A 19,320-nucleotide genomic window follows, 5' to 3' on the forward strand; every position below is an offset into this window, starting at 1 on the left:
GGAGAGTTGGAACACAGGATAGTAGTAGAGACACATAAAGAACAGATGGAAAGATTACATGGATTTCTTTTAATGGATAAAAAAATGAAAAAATTCAGTTTTATTAATGTCCTTATAATTATTTAGTATCCAATTAAAAAAAACTACCAGTCAACACAGACAAGATAATGTAAAAGTATTGAAAAAGAATAGAGAATGCAGGTCTTAAATGTAGGTTCAAAAAATTGTTGAATGGATTAAGAGCTTGGATGTACATATCAGGCTCTGATTCTTCAAGTGTGCCTAACTTATTTTTGACTCTTAAATCAATCGTGGGAACTTGAACTCATTGATTGAAAAAGAGAATCATTAATCAATCTTTTGTTACCCTTCATCTTTCTGTAGTTTACTTTTTTTGAACGTCTCTTGCCATATATATGTATTACTTTACTAATTGAAAACAATTTAGTGTCTTAGTAGCTTTTTGAGTTTTTGAGCTTTTATTTTCTGAAATGCAAGGTTAGAAGTTGTACGTATTTTCTGAGTTTACTCGAAGGAGACATACAATCCTAAATTCTATTTCTTTTAAAACTCTACCAAAAGCAATATTCATTTTTTTTGTAAAATATATAACGTAGCTGGAAATAGCATAGATATTTAGTCTTCTTTTAAGTCAATACGTGACACATCCTGACTAGAAGCCGTGACTGCTATAAATATCTAAAATAAACCAATTGTGATGACCTAAAACCATGATGAATACAGTGTAGCTCACAGAATATGATTGGAATTTGGTGATACAAAAATTAGTGACATGAATGTGAAACTGAAATTTGGGGACAGAAGGATTCAGAATGAACCACTCGTGTTTTTATGGTATAATCCCTAAAGAGATCACTGAATTGAGAAGAAAAATAAAACCCAAATCATTATGATTGAAAAATGTAGGCCTACAATGATACCCCAAGCCATCACTTAGTAATGAAAACACTGACATGGAAATTTTCAAAATCTGAATTTCTGACCTGCCACTGTTGATAACTGTAAGGTCAGATCCTGAGCAAATATCTTCTACAATGTAAGAATTCTCTTTGCAAGACACGTTCAGGGAGGTATAGTTTGGCTTGCACACAGTCAGAAAGTATGGAGCCTGGTAGCCTGTGGACAACTGGATGATATCTGTGATGAGGGCTGTAGAGCAGAGTCCAAACACATGGACGCCTATAAGCAAAAGGAAAGGAGCTGTTAACCAACCCATCGTTTAGTGCTGATGTCACCCTACCATTGACCATGTTTATTACGCGTTAACAGGACAAGTTTCACACCTGTCATGATCACTTCGAGTTTATTTGGAGAAGATGGTAAAGAAAATTCATAAACTTCCAAACAGATATTAAGGCCAAAATAAGGCAATTAGTATCTCTAAAGTAGTGATTTGAGATATTTTTGTCAATCTGGTTAAATAAGGCCAATTCTTTTTTTTTGTTAAAGTATAGTTGATTTATAATAGTGTGCCAATTTCTGCTGTGCAATTAAGTATTGTCATACATGTGTGTGTGTGTGTGTATATATATATATACACATTCTTTTTTATACTATTTTCAATCATGGTCTGTCCCAAGAGATTGGAGGTATTTCCCTGTGCTATACATATACAGTAGGACCTCATTGCTTATCCATTCTAAATGTAATAGTTTGCATCTACCAACCCCAAACTCCCCATCCATCCTATTCCCTCCCCTGTCCCCTCCTTCTCTATGTCTGTGAGTCTGTTTTGTAGATAGATTCATTCGTGCCATATTTAAATTTCACACATCAGTTCTATCATGGTATTTGTCTTTCTCTTTTTGACCTACTTCACTTAGTATGATGATCTCTAGGTCCATCCATGGTGCTATAAATAGTATTATTTCATTTGTTTTTATAGTTGAATAATATTCTATTGTGTATATGTACCACATCTTCCTTTTTTTTTTTTTTTTTTTTTTCAGGCTGCACCCATGGCGTATGGAGGTTCCCAGGCTAGGGGTCAAATCAGAGCTATAGCTGTTGGCCTATGCCACAGCCACAGCAATGTAGGATCCGAGCCGCATCTGCAACCTACACCATGGCTCGTGGCAACACCAGATCCTTAGCCTGCTGAGCGAGGCCAGGGATTGAACTTGCATCCTCATGGATCCTAGTCGGGTTCATTAACCACTGAGCCACAAAGGGAACTCCTGTACCATATCTCCTTAATGCATTCATCTATCAATGAACATTTAGGTTGTTTACATATTTTGGCTATTGCAAATAGTACTTCTATGAACATGGTGCATGTATCTTTTGAATTATAGTTTTTTCCAGATATATGCCCAGGAGTGGGGTTGCTGGATCATATGGTAGTTCTATTTTTTGATTTTCTAAGGAACCTCCATACTGTTTTCCAGAAAGGTTGCACCAATTTACTTTCAATAGGACCAATTCTTAATATTATTAACCATAGATCGCTTGACAGATACCTGAATATGTTAAGGTGACAACTGTGTGATTTGAGAAAGATACGACATGCAGGAATGAAGCAAAACTCAGAATCATTGTAAACTACTCAGCATGTTGAGCTTTCAAGGTCCTCTCTCCCTGGTAGTTCCTAACTCCAGCCACGCCTGCCAAACCCAACAGCATCAGAATCAGACCTAACTCCCTACAAGTGGATATCATACCAGGAAAACAGAGAAGAAGAGGGCAGGCCAGCCTTGCCATGGAAACAATCATTGTATGAGGACAGTGCTATGGGAGGCTTCCTTCATGTTTGGAATTCAGAGACGACATTCTTACATCTCCCAGTTGAAACTCTTTCTTTTGTCTCTGGGGGCCAGTCTGAGACCATAAACTCACAAACCCTGATGCAGGCTTGTACATTTGGACTCCGCTCCTGCTTCAAGCCCCTTGCCTGGCCTTGTCCCTGGGAGTCCAGCTCAGCTCGCCTACCCCCGCTTGCCTGGACACCCTGGGTTCCCTCAGAATTGACAACCTGCATTCTGATTCATGACTTGCTCAGAGCCATCACTGTGACCAGCGTCCAGTGTTGTTACTCAGTCCTCTAGACCAAGGTTGCTGGCCTGCAGGTTACCGTCTTTGGCATTTTCCTTCTCTGCTTATTGTCACCTAACAACTGCCCTCCCAATTCTTTCGCTGCCCTCTCACCTGGGATTCATGACACTGGACCCTTATTTCGACATTCTCATTCCTAGCAGCGTGCAAGATCTTGGACAGAGTATGGATAAGTGAGGATACCATCTATTTCTATCTTTGGAGAATGAGACTCTTAGGGCCCCTGGGGATGGGCATTCCCGACTCTGGAACTCTGCTGTCTAGCATAGGATGGACCATCCTCACAGGCGTGAGAGTTTTCAGAGAGGTTATGTGCCCCTTTGCCACAGTAATTTGCTACATTAGAAAAACTTCTGAGATCAGCTCCAAGTCCTGAAGTTTTACTTCCTTACCTTAGTTCTTGACCCTGGTAAGGGGATTCCTCTTGTCTTAGACATGAGGTGCCTTTCTTCATGGGGCAGGGTCTAGGGAATGGTTTAGACCAGATTTCTTCCTCTAGTGGAAGAAATGATTGTATTGACTTATCTACTAGGTATTACATGAAACTACCTATTCCTTTGAGTTGAAGAGATTAAAAGGAAAAATAAATGTTTACCGATTTACTGGGAATGAATGTAAGGCATTCACATTAGTGTCATGTCCTATGGCTTGACTTTTCAACTCAGGCTTTTTATTTTTTTTTTTAAAGGTCTGTGATTGAAATACTATTAAGATGGTCACAGGCTAATCAGAAGAGATGAAGACTTAGGTACTGGTTTGATTCTGATGCAAGCCTGTGGATTATCTGTAGGTCTCCTCAAAATAGGAGGTAAAGTTAGCTGATGTAACTAAGGAAAATGGCCCTGATGTGATATAGAGAAAACGGTGACATTTCCATGGGCAGTAACTTCTGGGTGAAAACACTCCAAGACAATTGAAAGGGAATCATTGATGTGGCTAAAGTAATCTCTGAAGAGCTATCCTTTCATACTGGCCTGCTGACATTTATTCCCCGCTTGAAAAAATGAACACAGATCCAATAAACCATTTGAAAGTAAATTCATGCTTCTCCCAGGGCTAAGACAAAAGTACACTGAAATGCATGGATGTTAGCTCTCAAAACAAGAACTATAACTGTAAATAACACATTTTAGATCCAAAGCTCAAATCCGGGTGTTTTAACAACCCAGTTTTTTTGGGTTTTTTTGTTTTGTTTTGGTATAATGTAAAATTCACCATGTACCCAAAATTATGCTTCTGAAGTATAGCTTTAAGGACTTAATATCTGTAATTAAATATAACATTTCTATTTGAAAAACATCTCCTTTCTTTGTGGTTTCCAACACCCACCAACGAATCTGACGGCTCTTCGAAGGAAAGAGTTGAAGTTGCAGCCTCCAGCATTAATGTTGGGTTCCAGCCCAACCCCATTCCTCCTTTTGGACAGGCAGCAGTAGAGAATTCCTTCCCCTACCATAATCTGCAACGACAAGAGGGCGTTCAAAATGGACTCCATGGGTACAAATGAATTAGAATTTGAACATGCCGTCAACTCAATCAAGTAAAGATGTATTTTTCACAAAAGCTTTAGAGACATGTGCACTTTCTCTTGAGTCGTTGAGGAAGCAGTGAGAAGTAAGCAATCAGGGTGCTATAAAGAGCACTGGTTGTTGGAGTTCTGGTTGTGGCACAGTGGAAACGAATCCGACTGGGAACCATGAGGTTGAGGGTTCGATCCCTGGCCTCGCTCAGTGGGTTAAGGATCCGGCGTTGCCATGAGCTGTGGCATTGCCATGAGCTGTGGTGTAGGTTGCAGATGCGGCTTGGATCCCACATTGCTGTGGCTCTGGTATAGGCAGCAGCTACAGCTCTGATTTGACCCCTAGCTTGGGAACCTCCATGTGCCATGGGTGCAGCCCTAAAAAGACAAAAGACCAAAAAAAAAAAAGCATTAGTTGGCTCTTCTCTGCTCCTACATACAAGTCAAGGGAGTGATAGCATCCTGGTATTTTAATGTGGTTGTGGTAACCAGACATTCCCTATGCCCAACAATACCCAGTGACACCTAACTGATTAGTCACACTGTGACGGATTTTGCCCTAACTCTTAGAATCTTAAAACCATGTGAACAAGATGCCTGAGGGGAGAATGAAATAAGTACCAGAGTTAGGATCAGGAACATTTTATCAGCAGATAAAGCAATAAACCAGTCTGTTGACTGAGCAGGATCAACCCATGAAAAGCATGCATGCAGGTAGAAAGGTGCTCTCCAAAGGAGAGCTATCCAGTTGAATTTTCTGTGATGATGGATATATTTTCTGCATTGTCCAGGATGGTAGCCACTACTGAGTGCTTGTAATTTAGCTACTGCCATTGAGAAGCTGAATTTTGAATTTCATTTTATTTGTATTTAGTTAATTATTTAAAATGTAAATCAATCAGATTTCAAGGGAAATAGTCATGTGTGGCTAGTAACTGTCTTACTGGAGAATGTGGATTATAAGAGAATCTAGATAAGCAGTAACTCCTGGATGAAAACAGGACAATGGAAATGGAATTGACGTGGTTAAAGACATTTCTGAGAACTTATCCATTCATACCAAGTAATGTTTCTTAGATATGAAATATTTAGAAAATGTGTTTACAATGATCAGAGAACCTTACTGTCGTATCAGAAGGATTGTCTTAAGATAAGGAACACTTGCCATAAGATTCTAGGATACAGGACATCAGTGAAGAAACTTAATATATGGAGGCATCATTTCCTTCAGGAACGTTTCCCTGAAATCCCTTACTATTCTCTAAGTTGAATTATGTCCCCTTCTGTGCGGCTCCCTTCATATCCCGTCCTTCCCTCTGGCATTGCTTGATTAGTGCAACTTCAGTTATTCACTTGATTGTCTCTCACTTGACTATAACCCATTGAGGGAAGACTCTTTCTTTCTTACCTTTTACGCTCACTATCTAGCACAGTACCTGGCCTTGTGGGGTTTGCTTTTGTTACCTTCACTGTGGTTATTCTGCATAAGAAAAGCAAGATTGGGAATTATGAGATTCTTAATGTGAAAAATTTCAAATATTCGGGATGACTGTGCCAAAGAGATTATTGTGAAATTAGAATTGATATGGTTTTATGTCCCTTTATGCATGTTCAAAATATTATGTGACTAAGTTTTTTAAATGAAAAAAAAATTGCTATGGTAAAAATGTGGAGCCGAGAAACATAGGGTTATATAAGATCCTGGCGGTCCCTTCGAAGTAAGTGATCATTTTACTTTAAAGACGATAAGCATGATTTTTATGGACTGAAACAGATTTTCTAGGGGAACGTCCCAGTTCTCAATACCAACTTAACATTTTTATAAGGTACTTAAAATTATGATTTTTTAAACTAATAACAGTAAGCCTATGACCTTCTGCTTCAAATGTTCAATCTGCTATATTTAGTTCCATAGGGAATAGGGTGTGTGTACAATTATAAAGAACCTTTATTTGTTTAAAAATAATTTTCTTGATGAAACTCTACCAATAACCATACATGTGTGAAAAATCTGGTGGCATCCATGATAAGTTTCTTTATGAACAATCATATAGAAATAATCAAAAGGAATCTTTTTCAAAGCATTGACTACTAACTTAATTATTTATACTTCTTGAAAATTGTCAGCTTCTATCACCTTAAGTTAGACATAGGGACGCAGAGATTCTATATTCTGCACTGATAGACATAACACGACACACCACGCACATAGAATACTGTAGTTATCTCAAATTCATCATTTCAAGAAAATTAACCTCTCATTTCTAAAATGTGTTCTGAAATCCACTAAAAGACATCAATTTCATCTTCACTAGTAATTCTATGAATAATTTTGTGTCTTTTTAATTGTATAAATAGTGGTTCTATTCTTGTTTCTAAATGCTATATTACAGAAGAATTTATGTGTTCAGTTTCATTAGGGAAATGTTTCTTATCACACAACACAACAGTCATGATCTCAAGTGACCTTGAGATTTTAGGGGTTGTGATTTCGTTGTTTAATATGCTCGGAACTCATTATGTCAGGAAAGCGCTTTCACACTCTTTGGCTTGATTATGGATGGAGGTTTCTTGTTAGTATTTTGACATTACCCAACTCTCCCTCTCCCAAAGGAGCACATCAGTTTTCTCCGCACGCTTCTGTTCGTTTAACCTTGATCTATATGTCACTGCATACATTTTCAAAATGATTTAATTTGCTTTAAAGCTAGAATTCTCCTCAGGGGAAGGGGAGATGCTTCCTAATGCATGTTTCCAAATGCGCCTCAGTGTTTTCCTCATTCTGAACGCACACTCTTATGATGCAATATGGTTTCAGGGATTAGGTGTTGACAGCAAAATTATTTGTTGCTGTTGTCATTTGTAAATAGAAAACAGTCTATGACAAGTATCTTTTCACAATATTCTGTTTATGCCGTACCCAAGCCTGAAGAGAAACAATACCATTTTTTTTTTTTTTTGCGTGTTAAATATGGACAGGTTTTTGGAAAAGATGCTGAAGTGACTGTTTCACTGCTTCAGGGAAAATGTAGAGAGGAAATATATTGCTTATTATACTATGGACAGTGTCCTTGGAATAGCCACTCAAAGGACACTATAGTCTCCTAAAGCTAAGGTTACCTTCTAGAAACTATATCCAAATTTCAATAGACTTCTTCTATAAAATTAGATACACTTGTCCTTTAATAAGATGTAGTAAAATTTTGCTTCCAGGGAAGAGAACATACATTATTTTTTCCTATTTTATGTAGATTTCATGAAGATTTAGGATGAGTCCAGATAGTCTATGCTGTTTTCCCCGAGAAACAGTCTCCAGAGGACTAAACAAAATGCTTGTTTCATTATCACTTTAAAGCACATGAAAATTTAATATTAAGGATGAAATTTTCCAGTTTAAGGATAATTTCAGAGAAATAAGAATATGCATTTCAGAGACATAAAAGGAACTTTTTACAGTTTCTTGAACATCATGAAGATAACTTATTTTTAAAACATCCTTCAAAGCATAACATTTTGAGAAGCAACCACTAAACAATTTTTATGTAAAAGCTGCATAAAAAAATCAGTTGGTCTTCCTTTTGTTCATATAAAGGTCTGTTTTGCTTTGTCTTCTCTGCATGTCTATGGGTGAAGATTGGAAGTGTCTCTCCTCACACAGATGGGCTCTGAAAGCCATTTCCAAATAGAGGATTCAGCCTCCCCGCCTCCCCCACTGCTCCATTTTGGAACAAGTTTGCTTCCATAAAGATAAAAAGAAAACAGCATCCTTGAAAGTCAGGGATTCGAGTCTGTTATTCTCACATTCAGGAAGAGGGGGGAAAGGAGTTGGAGCAGAAACACATGTATTAAAATTAGAAACAGAGGACTTCCCATCGTGGCCCAGCAGAAATGAATCTGATTAGTATCCATGAAGACACAGGTTTGAACCCTGGCCTTGCTCAGCGGGTTAAGGATGTGGCATTGCCATGAGCTGTGGTGTCGGTCACAGACTCGGCTCAGATCTGGCATTGGTGTGGCGGGTATAGGCTGGCAGCTACACCTCTGATTCGACTTCTAGCCTGGGAATCTCTATATGCCGCAGGTGCAGGTCTAAAAGGACAAAAATAAATACATAAATACATAATAAATAAATAAAAATTAGAGACAGAATTATGGTTCTAGAACATGATGACTCCAGGTCCAAAGCACAGGATCAGTGTTTTAGGGAAAGTCCTTAAAAACAGAGGGAAAATGAAACTAGAAAGACATTTAGAAGATATACGATATATGTTTAGAAAGAAACTCATGGAAGATAGTATTTGCTGTCATTAAAGTCAGGATTTGTTTTATCATCAAGTTGTTTACTCAAACCCATGAAGCCAGTATGGAAGCAAAGAATCCCTGACATCCTGGGATGTCCTGAAGTTTTGAGTGACATGGGGGAGATTAAGGGACCCTGTGGTTTCAATATCTTCCTAGTTTGCCTCTTGTTCCATTAAAAGGCAGGCAGCAGTTCTGGAGGCCCTGGGGAGACCCAGGAATCCCGCTGGTCTTTGTGGAGGAAGCTGGCACTGGGCTTCCCAGGTCAACTTGGTAGAAGCATGTCATGGCAAATCTGTCCTTTCACTTCTCAAGGCTCAAGAAAGAACACTTTGGCCCAGAATCCCCCAGAGAGCACCCTTAATTGCACACTGAGAATTTGTTACTGGAAATGAGGAAGTCAGAGAAGCAGGAACACAAGGATGAGGCCAAGGTCACTGTCAACTAAGACCTATAACAGTGTCAGTAAAGGGATCAATGTGAGGTAAGTGGTGCTGGCAGGAATGGCTACAAGTTAGACTTGCTCTCCCAGCCACTTAGTAAAACACCCTGGGGGAAAAAAAAACCAAAAAACTTCTGGGTATATAAAAAGCAAACTATGTAAATGACTAGATATCAACACTGTCTTTTAGCAGAATCATGAACATTCGTACAGTATTTAATTTATTTTACTTTATATCAATTATAATAATTTCTGCATTACATTCCAACAAGGAAAAATGTTTTCTGGCCTAATAGATTTGAAGCATATATTCTTTTGGCTCTTGTCAAATGACTGGATGATACGGATTTTTTTTATGAGTCTTTAGAGAAATCGTCAGAAAATGCTGTTATTCTGAGCAATATTGCACTTTAAATGGATTTTATTAGTTTGAGACTCAGCTGCTTACTAAGTACATCATTAATAGTTCCAATCACCATGGAGTTACTTAAGGTCAAATAACTCCTTTATTTACAAAGTATTTTAAGACTTTTTAAGTAGAATAAAGTTCTATGGAAAATCAAGTTTTGGTTTTATCTTCTAAGAATATTTTATGTAATTTATTTATAGTATAAATAGCATATTATGGTTATTTAATACAGGGAATTTTTTAAAAAAACAAATCTGCCACTATATAAAAGTTTAGATCTATGCAGAGACTTTTCTAAAACTGCTTATATACTCAACCAGAATAGACCAATTCATTAGAAATTCATAAAAACTTCAATCAAATAAGCTTTTTTATATTTAATAACCACTTCCTCTGACATTCATGATCATATGAAAGCAAAGTAAGAGTTCCTACCGTTAGAAATAAATTTAATTATGAAACATGTTTCTTGTCCTTTAGGTAGATTCTAAGGGCATAAGAGATGATGTAAACATAAAGCCAATGAGATTTATTAAAGAATGTGTGTTACTTACAATGTGTCTGTTAGCAAACCAAAAACAATTATGTTCTAAATTCAATATCAGTAGGTTAGGGCACTTCCTTATATTGTATATTTTTAAATGCAAATGCTTCTTCTGAATCTAAGGTATTTTACTTGGGGGGGGGTGGATATGAGTTGTGCTCTTCACTGTATGGTTGTTGATGCTTAGTGCTCAGAATCCATAAAAATATGCCAATCTGGTAAAAAGAAAGTGACAGCAACACACACTTTTGGAAAGAGATCTGTTGGCTATATGATTTTTAGCTCTGGTTTCCCAGACTTTAGATACTACATGAGCACATGAAAAATACATCAGTGAGGGAATGTATCAGAAATTTTTTGTTTGCTTTTAACCCATTTATTTTATAAATGTGGTCATTCTTAGTCTTCTGGGACGGACAAACACAGTTAGGGAGCAGTTCTTACCGTAATTGCAGGACCTGCAAAAGCCAAGCTAAGCAGCATGAGGAATGGAATTGCCTCCTGGGTGGGTTCAATGTAGGGCATGCTAAGACTCCGGTCATAGCAGCTGAATCCGGAGTGCACAGGTTTGAAGACATCCGTGAGTTCAAGGAAATACAGGCTAACCACTGATGATGCCAATATAGGCAACTGAGAATGAAGAACACAGAAGATCAATTTATTCTTATATCCAGGTCATGCACAGAATCAGTACATCTTGTAGTTTTCCCCTTCTCTCACCACTCCTCTCTGGTCTTGGAGTTGAAATCTTTCATAGTATTGCTTCTACCTTCAAAATAAAGCTCCAGTTCATCTCTCTCTGTCACATGCCATGCCTCACCTTTGCTCTTGGATAATCTCCTCGGTGCTTCCACTTTCATGTTTACCCTCCTTGGCCCACCTATCTATTTTTCTACCCAGCCTCCCAAATATTTTGAAAATGTTTTAGATCATATTATTCCCTGTTTTAACCATCCCAGTGGTTCCAAGTCTACTTGAATAAAATCCAAATGACACATCATGGAATGCAAGTTTCTGCACGATCAGGCTCTTGCTTCAGTTTCTCACATTTTTTTTATACCAAGTTTATACTATTCCCCCAGCCCCTACCCACTGCAATCCAACTGATCTTTGATCTCTTGAGAAATAATTGACATGTTGATATATAACCTTATGTTAGTTTCAGGCATACAACATAGTGATTCAATATGTGTATAGATTGCAAAATGATCACTGTAATAAGTTTAGTCAACGTCCATCGCTGCACATAGTTACAACATTTTCTTATGATGAATACTTTTAAGATCTACTCTCTTAGCAACTTTCAAATATACAATCCAGTATTATTGCCTATAGTCCCTATATTGTACGTTACATCCCAGGATTTATTTGTCTTATCAATGAACATCTGTAATATTTGACCCCCTTTACCCATTTTTCCCACTGTTCATTACCCACCTCTGTTAACCACCAATCTGTTCATTTTCTGTATTTATGAGGGTTTTTTTTTTTTTGGCTGTTATTGTTTTAGATTCCACATATAAGTGAGATCATATGGTATCTGTTTTTCTCTGCCTGACTTGTTTCTCTTAGCATAAGGCCCTCACACTCCACCCACATTGTCCCAAATGGCAATATGCCCTTCTTTTTGAAGGCTGAATAATATTCCATTGTATATATGTACCACATTTTCTTCACCTGTTCATCCATTGATGGATACTTAGGTTGCATCCATGTCTCAGCTACTGTAAATAATGCTGCAATGAACTGGGTGGGGGTGGGGAGGTGTACATATCTTTTCCAGTTGGTGTTTTAGTTTTCTTTAGATAAATACTGCTGGATCATATGGTAGTCCTATTTTTAATTTTTAAAGGAATTTCCATACTATTTTTCATAGTTGTTGTACCAACTTACATTCTCAAACAGTGTACAATGGTTCCCTTTTTCACTACATCCTTGTCAATACTTTTTATTTCTTTTTTTGATGATAGCCATTCTAACAAGTGTGAGGTGGTATCTCATTTTTGATTTACATTTTCCTCAGATTAGTGATGATGAGCATCTTTTCATATACTTACTGGCCATTTGTATGTCTTCTTTGGAAAATTGTCTATTCAGATTTTCTGCCTATTTCACAATCAAGTTGCTAGGCTTTTGGTTTTTTTGCTATTAAGTTTTATGAGTTCCTTATATACTTTGGGCATTAACCTCTTATTAGAAATGATTTGCAAATATTTTCTCCCATTTGGTAGGTTTCCTTTTCATTTTTTGATAGTTTCCTTTGCTGTGCAAAAGCTTTTTAGTTTGATAGTCCTATGGTCTTTACTCTTTTCCTCTAATAGTCAAATTCATTTCTACCTACAGGTTTTGCATTTGCTGTTTCTTGCTTTTATACTCTCCCTCAGATCTTTGTCTGACTGGCTTCTCTTCATCCTTTAATGATGACTTCCTGTACTTTCTATCTAAGGTAGCCTTTGACCCATCCTTCCCTCTTAAACCCTTATCAGCTTGCTTGACTTCTTCATGGCATTTATCATTAAGTGAAATTGTCTTGTTGATTGAAACTTCCCATATTTATTTTTCTACCCTCCATCTCCCACTGAAATATATGCTCCATGAAGTTAGAGTCTGCCACTGTTATTTATTGCTGAGTCCCCGAGGCATAGAATTGTTCTTGGCTCATTGTAGGCAAGCAGTGCATCATTTAATAACTTAATGAAGCAATAAATACTTGTTGATGAATGACTAACTGAATAAATGGGTAAATATAAATTCATTGCAATAGCTAGACTAGAATGACCAGATTTAGCAAGCAAAATTGCAGGTCAGTCAGTGATATTAGAATTTTAGATAAGCAATCAATAAATCATTTTTAGTATAAGTATGCCCCATGCAACACTTGGGAGATACTTATACTAAAAATTATCTGTTGTTTAACTGAAATTCTAATTTTACTGGATGTCCTCTAGTTTGTCTGGTTAATCTAAACTAGGCACAATTTACTTTCTAGACTTTGTGGTATAAATTTGATTATTCACTCATTCAATCTACAGTGTGGGTCATACAAATACTACGTGGGTCTTGACTATGATATGACACACAAGACATGGACTTGGCCATCAAGGGCCATAAACTTAGGAGAGACTTGCTCTCAACTAGAGAAAAAAATATTTCAAATGCATTGTCTGATGCTGGGCCTTTCAGAATCTGAAAATGCAGATTTCTATAACACTGAAAAAATTACTTAGTTTAAGGCTTTGTTACTTGTGGAGGATGCAATATTTATTGAAAAAAAACAGAACAAGTTTTTGATAAAAACATTATTGACCAAACATGATTTCTGGTTGTCTTGTTTGAAAATAAATAAATTTACAAAACAATTTATGCCTTCTCTTCCCAAGAAGTATTTTTGTAATGAGGTGAGAATTAGGTCTATTGGAAAGATTTAAATGTATGAGAATTAATCTAGCATTATCCTTCTGTTTTTTCAGATGGATGCTTTTCAATAGAGAAAGCAAAAAGTATGTCCAAACACTTAGATGTCTCTTATCAGAATCCATGATCATTGCCCTCATCAACTATCTGATCATCCCGCTTCACCACTTCCTTCTCCTGAAATGCAGGAATAGTTGCTTTCGAGCCTTCACTAATAAGTCAACACTTCATGGCGTATGTGCACAATTACTATTTTCCACTTAAGTGTACTTTGGTTTAACAGATAGTTCACATAGCAATTATATGTGTCAACTTCCTGTTTTAAAAATTTCAATTAATTTTATTAATTGATGTTAACTCATTTAACTTCAAACTTTCTATTATGACATAAGGGTTACTGTCATCCACACTTTGCAGGTGGATAAGCCCAGTCTCCTTTAGTAAATGGCAGAATGGGTTTTGAACCCATGAATTGTAGCCACAGGGTCTTTTCCAGATCCAAGTCATCCTACACCACAGCTCATGGCAACTCCAAATCCTTAAGCCACTGAGTGAGGCCAGGGATGGAACTCACAACCTCATGGTTCCTAGTCACATTCGTTTCCTCTGAGCCACAATGGGAATTCCAACAGAGTCTTATCTCTTAATTACTATTCTATGCTTCCTTTCCAAAAATGGGAGTGGAGTTTTAGGATAATGAAATACAATTAGGCATCAACTCATGGGGATACTGTTTAGCCTCAAGTTCTGTTTAACCAAGAGTTTCTATTCACAAATCTTTAGTTAAAAGTGTCACCTAGCATAAACATTATCTTAAAAACATAGTTTCAGTAAATTAAGTTATAATTGTCCTCAATTAATTTGAATGTTAAATATTTAATCAGATTAGATAATCCACATTCTTTGATGCCATTAATTCATATTTTAGGTCATCTACATGTATTTTGTTAACGGGAAATAGATTTGAGGCCATTCACATCACCCAGATAACGAGATCATCTTCCCTAGTACAGACAAGAATTCACCTTTGAGTTCTGCGGATTACTTCAGAGTCCACTATAATGTAGCCATGGACCTACTGTGTATGTGTGTGTGTGTGTGGAGAGATGCTCAGAATTCTTTCTTTTACTATGTACTGTAGTAAAACCAATGGGGCCATTAGGTTTTCAAGTCACCCAGGAGGTTCTTTGAAATACAAGCTCTTCTGTTCACTAGCAGTGTGACCTTGGAAATGTTTTTATTTTTTCTTTTTTGCTTTTTAGGGCTGCACATGCAGCATATAGAAGTTCCCAGGCTAGGGGTCGAATCAGAGCTGCAGCTGCTAGTCTACACCACAGCCAGAACAACATGGGATCTGAGCCACATCTGCAACCTCTGTCACAGTTTACAGCAATGCCTGATCCTTAACATACTGAGTGAGGCCAGGGATCCAGGCAGCAATCCTCATGGAAACTAGTCAGATTTATTTCTGCTGTGCCACAATAGGAACTCCCTGGAAATGTTTTTCTTAAACCTGTTTTCTTATCTATGAAATAGCTACATTGATAGTACCCATCATCACAGGTAGTTGTAAGGATTAAGTGAAGTTACAAGTCATAGTTAACAGTACCTGGAGTGAAGACCTGCTTAGACATGTTTTATTGTTTTTGCTGTTGCTGTTTCAACTATTGGCAATAATACAGTCTCGTTAAATGTCATCTTTTCCATTTGCCTTATTTAGGTAATCTTTTTGGAGAGTAATTTCCTTTCTTAATTTCCTGGTACTTCTTTTTAGGCAATTAATACAGACTCTTTTTTATCACAGTTCTCTGGTATAGATTAGTTACAGCCTTTGCTCTGCTTCTCAAATGAAAATCTCCTTATGGTAGGGGCTTAACCTTACTTGTTTTAATATTTAAAATGTGCATAACAGTGTCTTTCAAATATATATGCGTATATATAATAAACCAATATATGAGTGAAAACACTTTCCTTCATTAGTATTATGTATTTCAGTCCTTTAAGACATCAGTCTCCTTGAAACTGCCAGTTTTTACAGGTTTTTATCCACGTATTTTTCTATTTATATATTAATATTTTTGTAGTTCATTGAAGCATTTTCAAGACTTATATTTGTCTTCAAAATAGGAATTATATTTTTCTGCTCCTTGATGTTTCTCTTTTTTAAAAAAGTATCTTTCACTCTGTCTTTTACGTCAGTTTTGCTTTTTTAAGAAAGAATGATTTGAACAAAATGTTTATAATATTGGGGAGAAAAGTAATTTTTGACATTGTTTTCCTACAGTGTATGTTTGGATTAAATTACAGTGTTTGCTTCTAACATACTTGTCTTCAAAGATATCTTTTATCTTTTCAACAACTGAACTTTCTTTCGAAGTAAAAAATTTAACAGACGGTATGTGCTAGCTTTGGCGTAGATATAGAATTGACACACATGTAGTAACATCATACAGACATCTTTTGATTTCATTTAAATGAGATTTAAAAAGAGATTTGAAAAGGTCTATATAGTCAGGCATTAGGAATTTTATTCTCTGATTATGTTGTAGCCAAGAAAAAGTGTGAACCGTGCTACCTTTATGTAGCAATACAGGAGAGAAATTATCTGAAGATTAAGACAATGGTTTTCATAAAGAAAAGATAGATTCTTATAATTACCCTTTGCTCAGGAATTTGTGAGGAGAAAAATAATTTCTAGAGAGAAAATAATAACAGTTTTAGAGGATAGGGCAAACAAAAGAAATGTCTTTCAAAAGATGGCATTTGCTAGGTACTATTGATTTTTCTGCTGCCAATTTGAAAAAGACAAATCTGCAGACTATATCAATTTTAGTGAAACATTTTATGGACTCTGTCATGACATTTTATCTAGGTCAGATAGCTGCCTTGTTTTTAGCATGTCGACAACAGGAATAGACTTTTCTTCTCGTGTGGGAAGTCCACTTTGTTCCCAGCCTACAGTAAGACAGGTTCCATTCTTTTTCTTTGTCACAGACATGGTCAGTTCAGAGTCCTCTGAGATAGTCATAAACTGGTGGGATGATAGCCACAAAGGGTCAGCTACCATGTATGATACTCAAGGCTCATTTATTTATCCGTTCAACAAATACCTGTTGAGAGCCTACTAGTTAGTACTAGGCATTGTTCTAGGTTCTGGGAATACATCTGTGATACAAGACAAAGTCCTTATTCTGAAGATTTCATTCTTGTTGAGGAAGGCATATAAAAAAACTAAAAAATTATAATATTAGAAAGAACATATAAAGAAGAGAAAGCTGGGGGCTGTGGCAACTGAGTGCCTGGATTGCTATTTTTGATCAAGGAAGCCCTGCCTAGGTGGGTATCATTTAAATAGAGTCTTAAATAGGTGAGAATAAACTAATCGTATAAAAACTAGGTAAAAGGCACAGTCAAAAGGGAGAAGTGATGTAAGATGAAGTCAGAGAGGTGGGTTTGGGACCAGACTTTGCAAAGAATTGAAGGCCATGGCAGGAGTTAGTACTTTATTCAAAATATGTTTGGAAATAACTTTGGAGTGTTGAAGCAGAGGTATAGTGAGACTTGAAATATATTTTATAAAGATCACCCTGGCAGCTGAGTTAAGAATGATTTGGGTAGGTCAAAAGTAGAAGCAGGGTGAAAATTTAGAAGCCTCTTCAAACTCAACACATATTTATCGAGTGCCTAGTTTTTAGGCCCTCCCCTGAGGTGAAGAATATAATGGTAACAAAACAGAGAAAATTCCCTATACTCATGGGGTTTACCTGCTCGTGCATCCTTGGCAATTGCAGTAATCCAGGCAAGACATGGCAGTTTTACTAGGATTTCAGTGCTGACATACAGAGAAGTTGGCAGATTCTGGGTATAACTTTGGAGACAAAAATGACGACCTGTGTATGAGTTGTTATTGAAGGGAAAACAGTAAAAGTTGATGGGCTTGAGCAATGGGGCCAGAGGTCTCATTTACTGGGATGGGGAAGCCTGGGAGAAGCTTGAGTAGGAGGAATCTAAAGTTTTGTTTTGGAAATTTTAAAACTGAGATGCTTCTTAGCTATAACATGTCAAGAAAAAAGGAAGATGCCAACCTGGGGCTAAAGAGAGTCTAAGGCTGCCGGAGAAAAGCTGCGAGTCATTGATAACAGAGGATTTAAACATCACTACCCTCATTTTTGAAGAGCAACACTTATGTAAGAAATTTCTAAGTTAAATTAACTTTGTTTTGAGATGAGTAATGTCACAAGAACTAAAGAATATAATTGTGTGTATTCATACCACTCATATGCAAGAAATAATCGAAGAGAAAAAGAATCTTTTTATATTAATAACAAATTTTAAATGGGAGGCCGAGAATCAATTCTGGTAAGCATTCCCAAATCATACAGAATGTGAAGTTTAAACTATTAATGGATTATATTCAAATGAAATTCAAACCGAAAGAAATATTAGCAGATCAAAGTAATTTTATTAAAGCTGGTGGCCAGTAAGCCGGTGGTCAAAAGTCAACACACAGTGATGATAGAATTTTCCATTTCCTACAGTGCAAATTTTTTTTTTTTGGCTTTTTTATGGCTGCACCTGTAGCATATGGAAGTTCCCAGGCTAGGGGTTGAATTAGAGCTACAGCTGCCAGCCTACACCACAGTCACAGCAATTCCAGATCTGAGCCACGTCTTCTACCTACACTGAAGCTTGTGGTAATGCTGGATCCTTAACCTACTGAGTGAGGCCAGGGATTGAACCTGTATCCTTGTGGATATTAGTTGAGTGTGTAGCCCTGATGAGCCACAACAGGAACTCCCTACAGAGCAATCTTTAATGGCATCCCTTAGTATTTTTTGCCTTGTAGCTAATACAGATAAATATTTCCTTTAAATATTGACAATAATAAAAACTAATAAAATTGTATAGGGCTTTATGATTTATAAAACTATTCTTATAATAGTATCATATGTACGTAACTGTATGATTATAAAAAGCACACTAACACTTGTTAGTGTTTTTAAGAGTAGGTCAGGATGAGTCTATAACATTATTCGAGGTCTAGAAATCTAAACTAGTTCTCACAAAGAGAATGGAGGTAGCTTCTATGACACACGATGGATACAAATTAAAACAGGGCCATGCCATGGAGGTAAATCAACGCTGGCCTGAGAACCAGCCAAATCCAGTTTCTCCCCTCACTTATTCCACTAACTTCTGAGAGTTGGAGCAAGTCACGTAACCTTCCTGGGTCTCATTTTTTACCAATGAAATGAGGGGCTTCTTATGTTGCCTCTGGCTCTGAAATTCTTCATGTGCTGTCTGAGGTAAGCAATATTCCTCACACTTCTTTCATGCTCTCACTACCTTGTCATACAGATTTTTTTTTTTTTTTAGTCTCTCTACAGTTAATTTCATCTTCCGAAATGTCTCCAGGCTAGTTTTCCTGGAATTCACATGGAACCATGCCTTTAACAGTGCCCCCCTAATTATGAAACAAAGTGCAAATGTCCTAGAATGACCTTTTGTATTATACAGGGTCTCTTGTATTAGAGCTTCCATCTGCCTTATTTAATTTTGCTCTGTACCTACTCTCCACTCTCTCAACCATGAACACCTGTGTTCCTATTACTTATGTCCCC

General features: G+C 36.9%; 1 protein-coding gene across 1 annotated transcript in view; it reads right to left on the bottom strand.

Annotated features, from left to right (window-relative positions):
* The window catches only part of PLPPR4 (phospholipid phosphatase related 4), a 37,767-nt gene that overhangs the window by 8,950 nt on the left and 9,497 nt on the right, over nucleotides 1–19,320 (bottom strand). Inside the window, exons 2-4 of the mRNA XM_005663645.4 lie at nucleotides 10,730–10,915; nucleotides 4,402–4,531; nucleotides 1,005–1,200 (exon numbers count right to left, since the gene is read on the bottom strand). Of these exons, the coding sequence (XP_005663702.1) occupies nucleotides 1,005–1,200; nucleotides 4,402–4,531; nucleotides 10,730–10,915 (512 nt within the window). The remainder of the gene's footprint in view (nucleotides 1–1,004; nucleotides 1,201–4,401; nucleotides 4,532–10,729; nucleotides 10,916–19,320) is intronic.

This window comes from Sus scrofa, chromosome 4 (genome assembly GCF_054392235.1).
Source record: "Sus scrofa isolate SSC_HxYL_T2T_F1_AM1 chromosome 4, Sscrofa_HxYL_maternal_Yorkshire_Landrace_v2.0, whole genome shotgun sequence".
NCBI lineage: Eukaryota > Metazoa > Chordata > Mammalia > Artiodactyla > Suidae > Sus > Sus scrofa.